Source organism: Perognathus longimembris, chromosome 11 (assembly GCF_023159225.1).
Source record: "Perognathus longimembris pacificus isolate PPM17 chromosome 11, ASM2315922v1, whole genome shotgun sequence".
Taxonomy (NCBI): Eukaryota; Metazoa; Chordata; class Mammalia; order Rodentia; family Heteromyidae; genus Perognathus; species Perognathus longimembris.
This window is the reverse complement of record NC_063171.1, coordinates 56991346-57008629: the sequence shown is the minus strand read 5'-3', so window position 1 is coordinate 57008629 and position 17284 is coordinate 56991346. Positions and strand designations below refer to the sequence as shown.

Sequence of the window (17284 nt, the reverse complement as noted above, 5' to 3'; positions counted from 1 at the left end):
TGAGAGCTACCCAATTATGACTCACACCTGTACCAACTGTCCACCTAGACCGCCAAGAAGTATTCCTTTCCATGACCTTGCCAAAATACAGAAACAAAGCAGTTTCAGCTTTTCATAGAAACAGCCTAGGGTTAAGATGTTTGCCGTGGTGAGTTTGACCTTGACATAGATCACTTGGCTTAGCCCACAGGGGAAAAAAAATCCATTTGCAGTCCAGTTCTACACTGATTATCACATACCTCTGTGCCGTCCAGGGCTGGAGAGAAATGACTCAATGCAAACGTGTCACCATGACTGGAAAAACCATTGGAAACACAGGTTTTGACAGCACTCTTGTCAGAGCGGAGTCCTGACTTTAACCACAGTTAATAAGAAATGCTCCTTTACTCCAGTGGGATCCAGCCCCAGTCTTGACTGGCTTTATGTCTTCAGCAAGGATTAACAAGACAACCTCTCTGAGCCTCTAATCCCTCCACGATTGTGCAACTCAGATGGTGGTGGTGAAGTAACCTTGCATTGCATGCTATCTGGTTGTTTTGTGTGGGGTTTTTTGTTTGTTTTTAATTCATGGAAAGCCAAGGTTTCATTACTATGGAGCACACCCCACTCCTTCATGCTACTGTCTGTCCCAAAGCTTTGCTGTGATAGGATCATTTGGGGCCAATTTCTATGAATTATTTACGGGTTCCACATGTTCATGACTGCAGATGGATTAGTGAGGATTAGTGAAAAGGCCAATTCTGGACCTGGTAGCAAAAGTTAGGAGGCACCAAGCACACATTTTCACACCCATCCCTTTCTTCATTTCCAGACCTATGTGTAATCTGTGGACACTGTTTTCAAGCCTTTCTTACCTCCGCATTTAAAAAGTGAGATGAGAAAGAACAAAAGGTTTATGAAAGTGTAATTCTCCTTTTGGGTGTAGGTGCTGGTGTACTGGGGTTTAAACTCAGCCTCACTTTTGCTTAGCCTTTTCTGCTTAAGGCTGATTCTCTATCACTTGAGGCACACCTCCATTTCCAGCTTTTTGCTAGTTAACTGGAGATAAGAAGTTCTTAGATTTGTCTGCCCCAAACCTCAATCCTTAGTTCTCAGCCTCCCAAGAAGCTAGAATTCCAGGTATGAGCCACCAGTGTCCAGTTTGAAAGTATAATTATTTCTTGATGACAAAGCCTAGGAATTCATGAGATTTAACACAGCTAAACTGTGAACTGAGGAACAAGATCAATGACTCTGAACATTTGACTTCCAGTGATCTCATCAGAATGGGTCAAAAGCACAGATTGTTTCTTAGAAAAATGATCCTGCTGAATCTTAAGCAGCACCTCAGGGAGTACATCGACCTCCTGAAGAAAGAGGACCAGTCCTGTGAACCCCAGGCTCACAAGGTGGAGCTAAGACTTCACTTGAGCAAAGCTATCATCGTAACTGGGATAAACTGTTAAACTGGGGGAAAAAAATCTAGCTCATTCAGAAACCCATCTTCTATTGCACTGTGTATTCTGTCTACCTAGCAGAAATTCTACAGTACTTTAGAGTCAATTCTTCTGTTACTTTTTTTTTTTGGTCGGTTGTAATGCTTGAACTTGGGGCCTGGACACTGTCCCTGAGCTTTTTTGCACAAGGCTAGTGCTCTACCACTTTGAGCCATAGTGCTACTTCCAGTTTTCTTTCTAGGGGTTAATTGGAAATAGGAGTCTCTCAGGCTTTCCTGCTGGTCCTACTGTGACCCTCAGATCTCAGCCTCCTGCGGAGCTGAGATTATAGGGATGAGCCACCAACACTTGTTATCTTGATTGGCAACAGAGAACACGTGGGCCCTATGACTAATGCTTTATAGAGATGAGAAGGGACTAGGACTATTTTGAGGTCAGGAAGCTAATCTGGTGGTGGGAACAGATGAGCTGGCAGCTGTGAAGTATGGCACAGGAAGACCCCACCTGCCTAAACTCTGAACTGGTTGACAGTGGGTGGGGCTACTCCCTGAAGCCACATGAAGGGAAAGGCCCTGTGCATTGGCCTCCTATGCCCATTTCAAAAGCTTCTGACTTCAGAGGTTAGTACTTCTTCCACTAAGTAGAGGAAACTTGAGGAGAATCATATACAGATTAGAATAAAACCTTTGGGTAAAGAATTAAAGTTTTTATTTGTAAAAGCTGACAATGCTCATATAAATTACCAGCTAGGCCCACCGCAGGAAACCAGTGTCTGTCACTTCTTCTTGCCAGGCTTGGGGGCCTTTTCTAGGCCTTGGATGTGTTTTCGAGGGAGCCGATATTCTTCTGAAATCCAAAAAGCAGAAAGTACTCAGTGGAGTCTGGTCTGGCTCTCCGACTGCCCCTCGCCCACTTGCCCTGTCTAGGATGTTACTCCTTGGGCCCTGCTCACCACCCCATCCCGCTAGCTCCAGTGAGCCCACTCCCACTATCCAGGCTCTGTTCCAGCTCCCAGCTGGGGGTCTGTTCTTCTGCACCCAGCCCCAGCTCATCTTCGGGGGCTGCTGTGTGTCAGCTCAAGGCAGAAGAGTGTGTGCGTTCATGATTTCCACACTGCAAGCTACATTCTAGGTTCTAGAGGGGAGCAGCTAGAAGGCATGCTTCTGTGCTCATCCAACTTCCTGTTCCTTCCCAGCACTCACAGAGGGGTCTCGTCTAAGGGACTCAACTTTGGATGTAAAATGGGAACCACCACCAGTCATAAAGCTGATCTACTGATTTGGCATTTCCTATGTGCAGGCCCTGAGGATGAGACAGTGGGGAACAGTGAGTGTCTGCCTGAGGACCTCAGCCTAGCCAGAGGTTCGGACATCAGAGAAGAAACAGCCATGCGGCAAAATCTAACCAGAAACATAAGCACCATTGGAAGTGTGCCATTAGTCATTTTTAAGATGCTCATTTACAAATGGAGCATTACCCCTGCGCTGAGTGAGCCTTTGAGGACAGACTTGGGTGTGGGAGGTGACAGGCGGGTGGAAGCAGGTGAGTAGGATGTACCGGGTGTATTCGGGGAAGGGGAAGAAGCCATGTGGGCTGGGGCTGGGCTGGGATATGCAAGCTACAGGGCGAGACTCAGGTGAAGCTGGGAGAGGCGTATTTATTGAGCACTGACTTGCATCTGAAGGCACTGAAGAGACATAAAAAGCTCGTTAGAGGGGAGTGATCACATCATCATTGTTTTGGGAAGCTGACTCAGGCAGAGCTGTGGGGAGGGTCTGCATGCTGGTGACCCACAGAGAAGAGGAAGAATCAAGACGCTGGGGAAGAAGGCGTTTTGAGCTCACTTGGGGCATGTGAGAGCTGGGGGAGTTCCCCACGAGTTACTGAACCTCTCTGGTCCTCACTCTCTTCATTTGCTAAACAGACAACAGTCCAGCATTGCTATGATTAGAGAGAAGCTGCCAGAAGCCTCTGGTGTGCCTGACACAGGATGTTAGGATGCTCTATGAATGTTGTCTAGAAAAGGAGGACCAGAAAGAAAATGCAGAGTATGTAAATTAGAGACAACACTGTCAGTGGAAGAGTCAAAATGTGGCTCAGACATCGGTTCCACCTCCTGCCGGCTGCTATAAATAAAACGGGCACATGCCCGTGCATCTGCGGTGTTCCTGGACTTACGATGGAGTCATGGTCCACACCACACAGGAAACCGAGAGCTGGGCAGGCTGAAGATGCACACACGCCAGCTGACCAGCGAAGAACGTCCTCTCACAGCACAGTGCTGTGGAGACCCTGATCTTCACCTCACGATTACATGGGGAACCGGGGCGCTAGCGTCGCTATGAACATCTGGAGTCGCTAGGGCGCACGGTCAGCCCAGGACAAGGTAAAAACTCAGACTGAAGTTGAATTCCCTTCTGAATTGTGTGTCACGCTCACATCATCGTGAAGTGAACCCACTGGAATACCACATTCGTGTATATGGGAATTATGGCGGCTAGACCAAGGCGGGTCGATGGGAAGATCTGCACCAAGCTAGCCCAATGCCGAGGGATGCTCACCCAGCAACAGCCGGCCGAGGTGGTGCACCTGGTTCCCCTGGATCTGCACCTGCAGGCTGTCCTTGGCCCCGGGGGCAGGAGTGACCGTGGTGCTGGCCTGGCATCGCTGCTGCAGGACGGCCGCCACTGAGAAGGGGTCCAGACCATACGCCTCCAAATTCCGAACCACCGTCACCTGCGTAGAGGGCGTGACAGTAACCACACTCCCTCCTCCCGAGAACTGACTTCCGGAACCTCGACTCCCAGCACTTCAGCATGTGTCTCACTGAGCAAGACCCAAAAAAGGAAAAGAATGTTAAGAGCTGAGCACCTGTAATATAGTTACTAAGGGAAAAAATAAAATAAAATCTTGTTGACTTCTGGAAACAGGCCCTTCCAAGCACAAAATCCTAGGAGGCCAGAAGTGAGTTCTGGGGACGGAAGCAGGTCTGCCTGCTTGAGCCAGGCCAGCTCCAGGCATCACAAGTGTGAGTTTTTCAAAAACAATCTGAAGTGTTGAAAGCAAATCTAAAATCCTCCAACCACATGAAGAAGACTAGGCTTTCAAGGGACATGAAATCATTCACCGTCCTCAAACACTGTCTGTTTTAAAAGTTACCTTTTTATTAGAAGCCCTCTGTGCCAGGGTGATGTCAATGGGACAGATTTTCCCTTTCTTCACAACAGGCTCTTGCCCAGGAAAGGTCACTTGATACGAAGGCTGCAGTTTTTCCAAACATCTGGAATAATAACAGTTCTGGTTAGGAAATCTCAGAAGCGGCACAACCATCTTCTCATGCCTTACTGCCGATGTATGGTGATCCAAGAGGCTGAACTTGTCTCCTGGTCCCCTCCTTGTCTCCTCAGCCGTGGCTGAGACCTACTGACTCGGGAAGGGGACATCAGTTGCTGAGCCCTTCCCTGGAATCTGTCCACTGACGTGGCCTTCCAAGAATTTGTCCCATCTACTTTGTGACGTTACTACCTGTCTCAGAACACCCTTCACCCAGCTGATCGCCTCCAAAGAGCTGCTTTACCTTTCTACCATGTTTTCACAACGCAGCCGTCTTTCACACACACCTCTGGAACTGCAACCTTCCAACCTAACAAATCTGCTCCTGGTATCACATATATTAGGATTGATGAACTTATTCACAAAAGGCCAGGCAGTAATTATTTTAGGCTTTATAGGCCATCTGGTCTGCAACAACGATTTCACTTTGCCATTATAGCACAAAGTATTCCATAGACAATACAGACAATACATAAAAGGGTGAGGCTGTGTTCCAACAAAACTTGTTTATAGAAACGGATGGTGGTGGCAAGTCAGATTTGGCCATGGGCTATAGTCTCCTGATTCCTGATACAAATTATCTTCAATTATCTTGTATCCTGACACAAATTATATTTCTGAGGAAAATAATCTTTCATTAGCAAACTTTAAAACAATTCCCCCTAACCCTCTTTTGTTTCTCTTTATGAACTTACTACTTGTGTGTCCATGCACTAGAACTAAGGCTTGAGCCCGGGGCCTGGGCGCTGTCCCTGAGCTTTGTTGCTCAAAGCTAGTGCTCTACCACTTGAGACACAGTTTCACTTCTGAGGGATTTCTTGGTGGTTAATTGGAGATAAAAGTCTCATGGACTTTCCTGCCTGGGCTGGCTTCAAACTGCGATCCTCAAATCTCAGACTCTTGAGTAGCTAGGATTACAGGCATGAGCCACTGGTGCCTAGCAAACTTACTGCTTTTACTGTTTTCTGAACAGAAATAGGACTAGAACAGACCAGACTAGCCTCAAACTCACAATCCTTCGACCTCAACCTAGTATTACACGCATGCACTACCATATCCTGCTGAAGTTCTAAGTTTTAATTAATGTTCCTTTCTTTCTTCCTCTCAAGTTCTCCTATGTTATTCTGATTCAAACTGTCCTTAAAGACCATTCACATCAGGATTGCTCAAGTCTGTGTTTATACAGACTGACATGCAGGAAGAAACTTGCAGACTAAGTGATGGTTCGGAAGTTCCACTAAAGAAAGGAGACAGAAAAGCTGGAGAGAGCCTGCCAGTCCTGGTTACCTGCTCAGGAGATTGTCCCACGGAAGCGTCATGACTGTGTGCTGTTCACTTTTCTCCAAAATGCAGTCAGAAAGGATGGGATCCAATTTTACCAGACTACAAAGAGAAAGCAGCAGCATTAAGGAAATCTAAATTCAACCTTTTTGACCCAAGAGATGAGTTTGGTTTCACTTCTGTGTGACTTTTCCCGTTGCTCAGGATCAGATGCAACTATGACCCAGTGTCCACCAATCCACTGGTGGAGACGCGTCTGCGCCGTGGAGGAACCCCCACGTGCCGCCCCCTCCTCCCACTCACTTTTTGTTGTTTGCATCAACCAGGTCGTTTTTCTTGGCGTAGTCAATGATGATGGCTCGGACCTCACCCCCCTCCAGAGTGCTCCCCTTTCTAGGAGAGAGGGGACCCCAGTTACTGCGACTGCCAGGGTGAACTGAAAATATCCACTCACTCTCCACTCCTTGGCTTCTGACTGCAGTCTGAGACAAGCAGGACTGAGTGAAGAATAGCAAGGGAGGAAGGAAGAGACCTGGTCTCCTGAGCCACAGGGGCTGCGTGTGGGCTCCGCCAGTCCCAGGAGCCCCACTCAGGGTCCCCTAGAGGAAGTGTAAGCCAGAACAAACAGCATGCGGGCAGAGCAGGGCTGTTCCCCCCACACTCACTTGTGGCCAGACTCCTGGAAGAGCAGGGCCATGCCGGCTGGAACACAGTAGAGGGGCTTTATATCTGGAGGGTGATACGTCTGCTCCCTGCCACCCTCCTGAACAGCCAGGGAGCTCGGGGAGGGCTCGGGCATGACCAAGGATGTGATCCTAAAACCCAGCAGGAGGAAAGAAAGAACAAACGCACATTTTCTATCAGTGCCTCTTGGTCGGTGGCCCAGGTGCCTGTGGTCAGCAGAGCTACAGTGGCCACGCCCACACGGTGTGAGGTGGCCACACCCCACTCTGAGCTCGATGGCCACACCCCTCGCTTACCTGGAGTGCTTCCAGTCCACAGCCACGATGCTCTCGACTCCCTTGCTCAGTTCCTTCACCTGGACAATCTGCTCCCGCTGCATGTGCTGCAGGAACTTGGAGAGCTGGGGAAGAGAGGCCAGGGTAGGGGCTTCACTGACTCCCCACGCCCAAGCCCAGCAAGTGCCAGGCTGAGCAATGCAGGAACTAGAGGCCTGGGACTAAAGGAGGGACTGGGAGCCCCTGCTTGCCCCAGGGGTACAGAAGCTGTTAGAAACTTCTGGTTTTTTGCTAGTTAATTGGAGATAAGAGTCTCAGCCTAGTGAGTAGCTAGGATTACAGGCATGAACCACAGGCACCCACCTGGCTCCTAAACTTCTTTGCTGGGGAATCGAACCTAGGGCCTCGTGTATCCGAGGCAGGCACTCTTGCCACTAGGCTATATCCCCAGCCCCTAAACATCTTAATTTGGTTTATTTGTTTTGTTTTTGTTCCCAGTCCTGGGCCTTGGACTCAGGGCCTGAACACTGTCCCTGGCTTCTTTCTGCTCAAGGCTAGCACTCTACCTCTTGAGCCACAGCACCACTTCCGGCCGTTTTCTATATATGTGGTGCTGAGGAATCGAACCCAGGGCTTCATGTATACGAGATGAGCACTTTAGCACTAGGCCATATCCCCAGCCCTAAACGTCTTAATTTTAGTCTGGGCCCTGTAGTCAGGGCTTTAGATGTCATTCTGGCTCATGTTACATGGGTCCCCGCACCACTCTGTGTGGCCATGTAGCTGTCACCTGGACTTACCTTTTTGTAGCTTGACTTCTTTATGTCCAGTTGTTGTCCTTCAGGGCTGAGGGCAGATAGAAAGAGCAAGTGAAACCAACAAGGCAGTGGTGGTTGGGGGTCGGGAGGAGTGGACCTTCCCTCAGCCTGCTCCTATCTTCCAGGAATCTCTGCCCACTAGTACCATCAGAGAGGGATACGGTCCTTAAGCCACCAAGTGAGCGCACTTCTGGTGTGTTGTTCGGTGCCGTTGCTAACCACAGCCATTTCTGTGGCCACTGAGCACTTGACATGTGCCTACTGTGAGCAGGTACTTGAGCTGAAATTTGATTTACCTCTAATTTAAATTAGATTGGCCACATACAGCGAATGATTGCTGTATTAGCGCTAGTTCTCGATTCCTCTCAAACCAGAAAACCATCCGTGGCCTCAAAGATCCACTTCAAGGTGAACAAACCAGCCACATCCATTGCACAGCTGCTGTCTGTGGCTACCTGAGCACACAACAGAACGACAGGGAGTTGAACTACAGGCGCTGTGTGATGGGTGAAACCTAACATGTTGGTTGACATTCTTCTGGCTCCTTACAGGAAACACTGCTGCCCCCTGTCCTACAGTAATTAGCTTAGGGGAAGCTATTTTCTTTCCCTCCAGAGCCCGTCTAGACTCCACTCCAGTCTAACCTCTGTCCCAGGATATTCATTCTAGGGCCCTTTCCACATCTCTCGCAACCCAACAAGCTCAATAAAAATTACCAAGATCCCCAGATGCCACAAGTGGAAAGGACACCTTAATGAAGCTTTGCACAAAGGGAGATCTTTAAGTGCTCGCTCAAACAACAGCAAGAGTCTCAGAATGAAAGAAGTTCAACCTTGGGGTAAATATCAGCCAGCAAGCCTCTTGGCCAGACAGAATTTCACAAGCATTGATGACATGTCTATGTAACCATCATAGCAATCCTAAGGGGAAGGGACTGGGGCTCAGAGAAAGCCAGTAACTAGCTTTTTTGCCTTAGCCAACAGCTCAGGAGAGCTGGCTGTTGAGCCCAGATACTTCTGTCTTCAAAGTCAAAATTCCATCACCCGATAAGCCTACCATTCCTGATGCTGTGTTTTGCTTGGGGGTGGGGCTTCACACCTGCTCTTTCACCTGATACAAACTAACCCAGTCAGAAGCAAGAGAGGGTGGAACATTCCGGAAGAAGCCTCTTGGCTTAAGACCTGCAGTATCCGGTACCAATGTCTCTGGCTGTCTGGAGACATGCCTGTGCAGGCCATGCTGCCTGACTGACAAGAAAATGCCTGGAATTACCACACCAGAGGCAGCATTCAGAGAGTCTTGGGAATTTTAAACCTATTCCCTCCACATCCTTTCGGTGGCTAAAATTTAAGTTTTTAAAATCTAGATTCGAACTTCCTTGCCTTGTCAATCTTCTACTCAGCATGACACTCAACCACTCCCTTATTAGCCCTGTCCTGCTCTACTGCCAAGAACAAGAGTGAAACCCTGTCCATAGCACCGTCCCCGCCCCCCCCCCCCCCAGTCTCCATACCAGCAGGAGAACATGCCAGCAACCCCGCACCCCAAGCAGAGCAGCCATACCAGCAGGAGAACATGTGGCTGCCCAGGAGTGTGCTGCTGAGTAAAGGGAGGTCGGCCTTCCGGACTCGGCACTTCAGAGCCTGCAAGAAGCACTGCTCTAACAGTTCGTCCATTTGCTCTACAAGGAAGACACGAGAACCACACCTTTCCTGAGGGATGCAGGATGCTTAGTGCGTGCCAGAACCCCCCACCCTCTGCCTCCCATGCAACTTGGCCCCCACTTCACCCCCTGACTCTGAATGGAACCCAATTCCAGGTACCCAAACAACCAGACTCTTGAACACTGAGCCCATAAACAGGGCTATAGGGGGGAGGGGGGTCAAACCATAAAACTCCACCAGGCCAAGAACATTCACCCAGAAAAGTCAGAGCCAGAAGAAACAGTAGGGGACCCTGGGGCTAGAAACAGTCCAGTGCCAGGGCAGATGGGCCCCAGGGGAGCAGATGGGCCCCAGGCGAGCAGTAACTCGTGGGGAAGGGACTCTGACTCATGACATCACAGGCTCTGTACCTCCCTCACCGGAAATAAGGGCTCTTCTCTCCAGTTCCTCACCTCTCCCAGAGCTTCAGTTCCACTCCAGTCAGAGAGGAGGGTGGGCCTTCTACTCCCAGAGCCATCATACCTTGGAGGGATTTGCTGTCTGTGCAGTCCTGGCTCAGGGGCCCAGTGCTGCTGGAATCTTCTGAGGCTTCTGGTGGGGACTTCTCCTCACCTGCCTGCTGAACCTCCCCATCCTCCTCCTCCTTCTCCTCCTCTCCTCCCAGGGCCAGGGCCCTCAGCTCTCCCTGCAGGGAGGGGTCCACCTTCTCTTCCTTGAGATCTGCAGGATCCGGTACCAATGGAACAATGGAAGGTGGGGAGGACTTGTCTCCAGACCGCCTGGAAGAATCTCACATCAGAAACACTCAGCAGCAGCCAAAGAACTCTCCCACCCTGGTCAGGAAGAGGCTGCCTGTAATTCTAGCTACTCGAGACACTGAGACCTGGAGAACCAAAGTTCCAAGATAGCCCAGGCAGAAGAGTCTGTGAGGCTCCATCTCCACTTAGCCAGGGAATGGCTGGGCTGGAGATGTAGCTCCAGTAATGGAACACCAGCCACCAACAAGGAAGCTTTGTGAGTTTACTCAAGAATGGAATCACAAAAGTCTTCTTCCAGGTCCATGAAACTAAAACTCACCTAGCAAATAACCAAAATTCTCTCTGATTTCTTATGTAAGTGGGAAGGAATAATTCATATCTCCACATCTGGCAAAGAAATCAAAGTCTAGGGCCAACAACCTGTCTGATGACACACTGGGACCAATACCAGTACTTGGGCATTTCAGGACCCATGATCTCATAGATTCTGCCCTCCCCGCTTCCTGTAAGACACACGGTACCCACCACAAGTGGTCCTGGAAAGTGTGGAGCACCAAGAAGCCCCGCCCCTTCAAGCCTGAGGTCAGCATCTCGGCCGTGGACATGGCAGCCACTCCAATTGCCACTGGGGCTCTAGGAAGAAGGAAGCCAGAGACAAGGGTCAGGCAACACCTGCATGGGGCAGGCACGTGTTCAAACCCTCCTTCCTCCCACAGAGAGGCACCACAGTCCCCAATCTGACATCATTTGTATCACAAAACTGAACTCAATTCCTTCAGATTCCCTGTGAATATTACTTTCAAACATCCCTTGACCAAGTACTATTCCTCTGTGTAATTAATTCCTCTTCTGACATACAGCCATTATCTCTATTATCATTTATACTCAGATATGACTTAGGAGGACATTAAAAAATGCCTTTCCTTTCAAGAGGCCATACCCATCCTACAAGGAAGTTCAGAAGATGTCAGTCAGGCTGAGGGGCCATGGGAAGAAGAGAACTAGTCAGTCTTAGAGCCAAGGAGAAAGGCTTCCCAAGGCCCTTTCACAACCATGAAGTGCTCTCTGTATCACTGCGGATCTGAGAACAGGGTGCTGCCACACAGCCCAAGTACGCATATTCCTGGTAAGTGCTAAGACCTCCCCCCCCCCCCAGCCCACGGACCGGCACTGACCGTGAGGACGGGTGACCCTGCCCGCAATGAGCATATTCACTCGCTGGCAAGGCAGCCTGGGCCAGAGGGAAAACAATAAAGGGCAAAGTCCCCAGCACCGGAACAAAAATTAATTTTACTCAGTGTGGTGCCTCTACTTTCCTTTACCTACAGGTCAGTTCCTACCACAGAAACAAAATCTGGCCCCATTCTTAAAAGAGGAGCCTTTTGGGGCTGGGAATATGGCCTAGTGGCAAGAGTGCTTGCCTCATATACATGAAGCCCTGGGTTCAATTCCTCAGCACCACATATACAGAAAATGGCCAGAAGTGGTGCTGTGGCTCAAGTGGCAGAGTGCTAGCCTTGAGCAAAAAAGAAGCCAGGGACAGTGCTCAGGCCCTGAGTTCACGGCCTAGGACTGGCCAAAAAAAAAAAGAAAAAAAAAAAAAAAGAAGCCTTTTTCTCCTCACTCACAAAAGCAAGTGGGCCAAGAAATCCAGTCTTGGTTTATAGCAATCCCTTGGGCCCTTACCCTGTCACGAGTCACTCCCAAACCCCATCCCCATCTATGCTGTAAAGGCAAAATTGAGCAATCAGATAACCATTTACGTAGCCGGACAGAATACTGGGAAGAAAACTATTGACACACCATTCTTATCCACTTTAGTTTTTGCTATGGGTGAAAAAGGAAGGTGTCTAGCTGCTTGATTCCCCAAGGTTCAATGAAAATCAGTAACAAAAATAAGATCTTCAAATACTGATCCCCTCTCATGTCTACAACCTCTCTTTCCTTCTCTTTCAAAGACATAATAAATAGACATCGTTCTTCAACCTGCAAATAGGAGGAATAGTTTCCAGAACAGAAACTGCTCTTTCCTTCCATCCCCACATCACGTCTCTTCTCTATGGCTCCTCTTCCTGATTAAAAAAAGCCTCCCCAATCCCACCTGTCCACCAAGCCCTGAAACTTGGGCTGCTTTCAGAAGAACCTGTGTTTTTCTTCCAATCTGCTGTCCATACATCATTTCCTTCCCCCCCCCTCCCTTTTATCTCCACCCCACGCCCAAAGCCACAGCTGCCTGGCCCACAGTACCTGTTCCCCACCAAGGCAATGGCGCAGAGGTCGCCCTTCTGTACCTGAGGCAGACCAGCAGGGGGCACCACTAGTCCTGGCAGCATCAAATCTGCAGCAAACAAAAGCATCACAGCTTACAATTGGCCTCCATCCCATTCCTTGTTTTACTTCATTTAGTCATTCACTAGACCAAAAACAAACAAACAAAAAACAGTTCTTAGGAAGTACGTTTTCACAATGAAAATGTAAAATGGCAAGTCGAGTACCAATTCTCCCTGTTCGGGGGCTCATGGTGAAATGGAAGCAGCAGGCTTAGTGTCTCATATCATGATCTATTCTATGCTAGTTCCCTAAATTCAACTTACTGACTTAAAAGTACAGCATTTGGGCTGGGTGCCAGTGGCTCATGCCTGCAATCCTAGCTACTCGGGAGGCTGAGATCTGAGGATCGCAGTTCAAAGCCAGCCCAGCCAGAAAAGTCCCTGTGAGACTCTTACCTCCAATTAACCACTCAAAAACCAGGAGTGGTGTGGTGGCTCACGTGGTAGAGCACTAGTCTTGAGTAAAAGAGCTCATGCTCATGGACACAGCCAGGCCCTGAATTCAAGTCCTATGACTGACAAAAAAAAAAAAAAAGTACAGCATTTGGCAGTTCCCAAGTACTTTCACATCACTTATATAAAGGTCACAAGAGGCCTGGGAATATGGCCTAGTGGTAGAGTGCTTGCTTCATATACACACTACACAGCACTACACAGAAAAAGCCAGAAGTAGCAATGGGGCTCAAGTGGTAGAGTGTTAGCCTTGAGCAAAAAAAAAAAAAAGCCAGGGCAGGGACAGTGCTCATACCTGAGTTCAAGCCTCAGGACTGGGGAATTTTAAAAAAGCTTACAAAAAAATAAGAGAGGCTCAGAGAGCTCAAGAAACCAGTTAAGTAAGAGGTGTAATATGCAAAGGGACAAAATCCACCTTTTCAACCATATAACACAGAAAATGGACATACTTATCCACTCAGTCAGTGCTTATAAGTAACTTCAGGCAATAAGCAGAATATAGGAAAATTGTCTTACCTGCCCCTCCCACCAGTTTTTCCAGGACTAGAGGCCAAGTTGTAAAGGTGGGTAGAAGATCGGGATGGGACCACAGTGTATACACTGTACAAAAAGAGACCCAGGAAACACAACCAAAGTCAATCCATGAGGGAACTGGCAAAGCCTAAGACTATGGTCAAATTAGTTCCAACACAAAGTATAAGCTCAACTCAAAGCTAGAGAGAAGGTTGTAAGGGAGGAAAGCAGAGACCCAAGGACCTGGGTGTCACTTGAGACTTGGAGGCACTTACTGTTCCATCTAGACTGCAGCAGCCAAATAATGGCTGCAGTGGATTAAATGTGGGGACAGAAAACCAGCAAGACTTCCAACGCAGGAGCAAGTGACTCCCAAACAGAGAGCCAGCTGGTAAGAAGTTGTGAAACTTCCTCATGTTCATCATTTCTATCCTTTCGGTAGTGATCAATAGTAAAGTGCTTAGGTCAAGAAGGATCTGTGTTTGCTGAGTTGTGGTGCACACGCCTATAATGCCAGCTATTCCTAAAGCAGAGGTAGGAGGATCTTAGTCAGAGGCCAACGTGGGCAAAAGCACAAAAACCAAGTAAAGTGCTGGGTGGATGGCTTAAATGGTAGCATGCTTGCGAACCCCAATACAGCTAGGGAGAGGTATTTGTCTTCAGACACAATAGGAAACTGGGGGTTGGGGAAGGAGAGGGAGCCAAGGGACACTGTATTGCCCTGCTGCAGCCAACTTCAGAGGGGAAAAAGCTCCAAGTGACAGAGTTGGTGTCAGCAGATGGAAAGAGTGACACAGAGCCCCTGATATTTGTGACAAAGACAGCTAGAGAAGAATAATAAAAGAACAGTGAGAGTCTAAGAACCTCTGTGAGGCATCCCAACCGAAGCACACCACTAAGTCAGCTGGCTGCATAGCTTGGTTAATCCAGCTCTTTGCTAGTATAGAATCTCCGAAAAAAACAAGCCCTGAGTTCAAGCCCCAGAACTGGACACACACACCAAAAAAAAAAAAAAAAAAAAAAAATCAGTATCATAAAAAAATCCTTTTACAGGATATTTTTCATGGCCTGAAAGTCCATTCTTTGTAAGACTTAGCCTTATCTGTAGCTAACCCGCTGTAAACTCATTACTGGTCCTCCACCCGCAGCTTAAAAACAACAACAACAACAAAATACCCTTCCCTTTATAAGTGTCCTTCTTTGGGCTGGGAATGTGGCTTAGCGGTAGAGTGCTTGCCTTGCATGCATGAAGCCCTGGGTTTGGTTCCTCAGTACTACATAAACAGAAAAAGGCAAAAGTGGCACTGTGGCTCGTGGCAAGGAGCTAGCCTTGAGCAAAAGAAGCTCAGGGACAGTGCCCAGGCCCTGAGTTCAAGCCCCGGGACTGGCAAAAAAAAAAAAAAAGTATGCTTCTTTGTGCTAGTTCGCCCCCCCCACCCCCATAGCAGTTTCTGGTCTTGAAAGACCCAAGGAATACCAGATCTGCAAGGATCCTTAGGGATCCTGGAAGGTATTTCTTGTTTGATCTAGAAGAAGCAAGTTAATGGAAGACACAGAAGCAAGTATTAGGCAAGAGCTGTAGTAATGAGCATCTCCGTCCGTGCTGCCATACCTGTTGGATACAGATTTTTCTCCAGTTCAAAGAGGATGGGGTTACCACCACTCACGTACACCGTCACAGCCTCCCCTTTGTGAGCGTACAACTTAACAATGTTGAGTTCCTCCTTCCCAGGTATTAACTCAGAGACCTGGTCTGTTCCCAGGGTGGGAAAGGCAGCTGTCACATCCGCTCGAAGCTTTCTCCTGCGGGAAGCACAGCAGGGCCATCAATACTACCTACATGGACTTCCATAAACGTGCACAATTCGGATCACAAAGGCCACATCCTACAATCAGAAAGACCAAGGAAAGCCTGCCTGGGTTATGATACTCTGTCATCACACCTTCTTCCGCAATCCTATTCTTTCTCATCTAGAGATCTATCGTCCTAGGCGCAATTTCCCATTTTACAGATAGAAACAAGAAACCCAATCCTGCCTTAGTGACTTCTCATCTAGCCCTCAGACCCACCCCTTCCTCTCTCAAGTCGTCGGGGCAAATCTGTCATTTTTATGATGAAACAGCTATGCCATGGCATTAAGAATGGCACCTATAGACTGTCTTTTTATTGCTGTGGGTGACATCTGTAAATCAGCGACTGTAATCGGTACAGATTCTGTTCTCCTCACCACTTACCCCTTCCCTCCCTCCATTCAGTAAGCACACTGTCACCCACGCTTTCCTTCCTCGGTATTCCCCCATCTGATCTTTCAGGAGGAGGGCCTGGTGGGAGGGCCAGGACCGGGCACCGCTTCACAACACCCAGGGTGGGCGCATAGGGTTCTTCTTCGATCTCGCCAGATGCCTGAACGACAGCCGGGGAGCTGAAAGGAGGCATCAGGGCTCCTCGACCTCACCTTCCCCCTAAGCCTGTGGGGTCCCCCCACCCCCCACACACACCCTGGGCCGGCCAGGACCCAGCGCTGTCGAGGCCTCGTGGCTCCAGAGCACGTCTCCTGTCCCTCACCTGTCCGACCCCTTAATGGCCGTGTTGGACTTGACCCGGAAGGCCTTGGCGAACATGTCTGCCGGGATTAGACCCGGAGAGACCGGGAGGGAGAACACCCCAAGCAAGGGACTGTCAGGAAACCGAGAGCGTGGCGCCGCCCCGGCCCGCAGCCCTGGGGGCGGCCATGTTGGATGTCCGGCCGCGAAAAGAACCCGGCTGGAAACCTGGGCGAGGCGCGGCGAGGAGGCCGCGCTACCGCGGAGGCCGCCGCCGACGCCGCCCCCTAGAGGCGAGTCCCGGAACTGAGGTGGGGCGGGGCGCGGCGGGCGGGACTGCAGATCAGGGTCACCCTGCCCTACACCTGCTGGCTGGCCCTGTCCCCACCGCGCCAACAGCCCTTGACTTCGTGTCCTCCAGCAGCGTTGCGTAAAAACGTCCCAACCCACGTAGCCCAGCTGGGTTCTGCAATAGGAACTGAACGCATTTTTAATGAAACCTGCAGGCTTCTCAGAACCGCGCTTCTCTGGAATCCGGCTTTTAACTGAGATATCTGTGCGTGGCGTTGCAAGCTGGAGACTTCAACCGGGACTTTCTCCTCCCTGACTATAAGTTCACATGGTGGGGGGGGGGTGATCATTTCCGCTTCCAGAGAATATCTTGTCCCAATTTTTCCCCGTGCAGTCAATCACACAGATAAGGCATAGAGATTACTCTAATCCCTCATTTTGTATGTTAAAACTTGATTAAAATTTGCATATTAAAACTGACGCCGTTACGTGGAGACTCCAGTTGCTATCCAAAGATAGGCCCCCCGCAATGTCTTTCTTGCTCATCACCTCATGGGACCCAGTTGCCAGCCCCTTTTCTACATTTTTGGGATTTGTGCTGACGTTCTCCTGCCAGGAGGCAGAAAGCCAGAGGAGCCTTCCCTCCTTACCAGACGAAGACGCTGTCCAGACTCCTGTTCCTCCAACCCCTCGTGGGCCGTACTTCAGGGTACCTGATACACCGATGTTCTGTTAGATCTCAGCTGTAGAGAAAGCCTGCCTCTGTAAGGAGCCTAGGAAAGTTACTTAGGGGAATAATAGAACTTTCAAGCCAAGGAAACCATTGTACACATGTCTTAGATAGGAAGACTGGTTCATCCTAAGCTTAAAACATCATTAGTGGTTAACAAGTAGGAGCCAGATG

General features: G+C 49.2%; 1 protein-coding gene across 2 annotated transcripts; it reads right to left on the bottom strand.

The window, feature by feature from the left end:
- Positions 1-2127: 2127 nt before the first annotated feature.
- Eif2d (eukaryotic translation initiation factor 2D) lies at positions 2128-16314 on the bottom strand. 2 transcript variants are annotated; one of them, XM_048357351.1, is made up of 15 exons: positions 16112-16314; positions 15158-15348; positions 13549-13632; positions 12497-12587; positions 10775-10882; positions 10014-10270; positions 9391-9508; positions 7810-7855; positions 7031-7134; positions 6716-6865; positions 6354-6443; positions 6057-6152; positions 4596-4716; positions 4026-4172; positions 2128-2282 (listed from the first exon to the last, which is right to left on the bottom strand). In XM_048357351.1, the coding sequence occupies exons 1-15, from the start codon at positions 16165-16167 to the stop codon at positions 2244-2246; spliced, it is 1698 nt and encodes a 565-aa protein (XP_048213308.1). In that variant the 5' UTR covers positions 16168-16314; the 3' UTR covers positions 2128-2243. The 2 variants fall into 2 exon arrangements, with proteins under 2 accessions (XP_048213308.1, XP_048213307.1); XM_048357350.1 differs by having other exon boundaries at positions 3998-4172; positions 16112-16313.
- Positions 16315-17284: the final 970 nt, after the last annotated feature.

Excerpts from the sequence above, each read along its gene's own strand:
- Eif2d (XM_048357350.1), bottom strand. The coding sequence starts at position 16,167 with ATGTTCGCCAAGGCCTTCCGGGTCAAGTCCAACACGGCCATTAAGGGG. Across the intron at positions 7,856-9,390 it reads AGCCACATGTTCTCCTGCTG|CCCTGAAGGACAACAACTGG; the intron begins GTATGGCTGCTC and ends ATCTGCCCTCAG. Across the intron at positions 4,173-4,595 it reads AGAGGGCTTCTAATAAAAAG|GTGACGGTGGTTCGGAATTT; the intron begins GTAACTTTTAAA and ends CCCTCTACGCAG.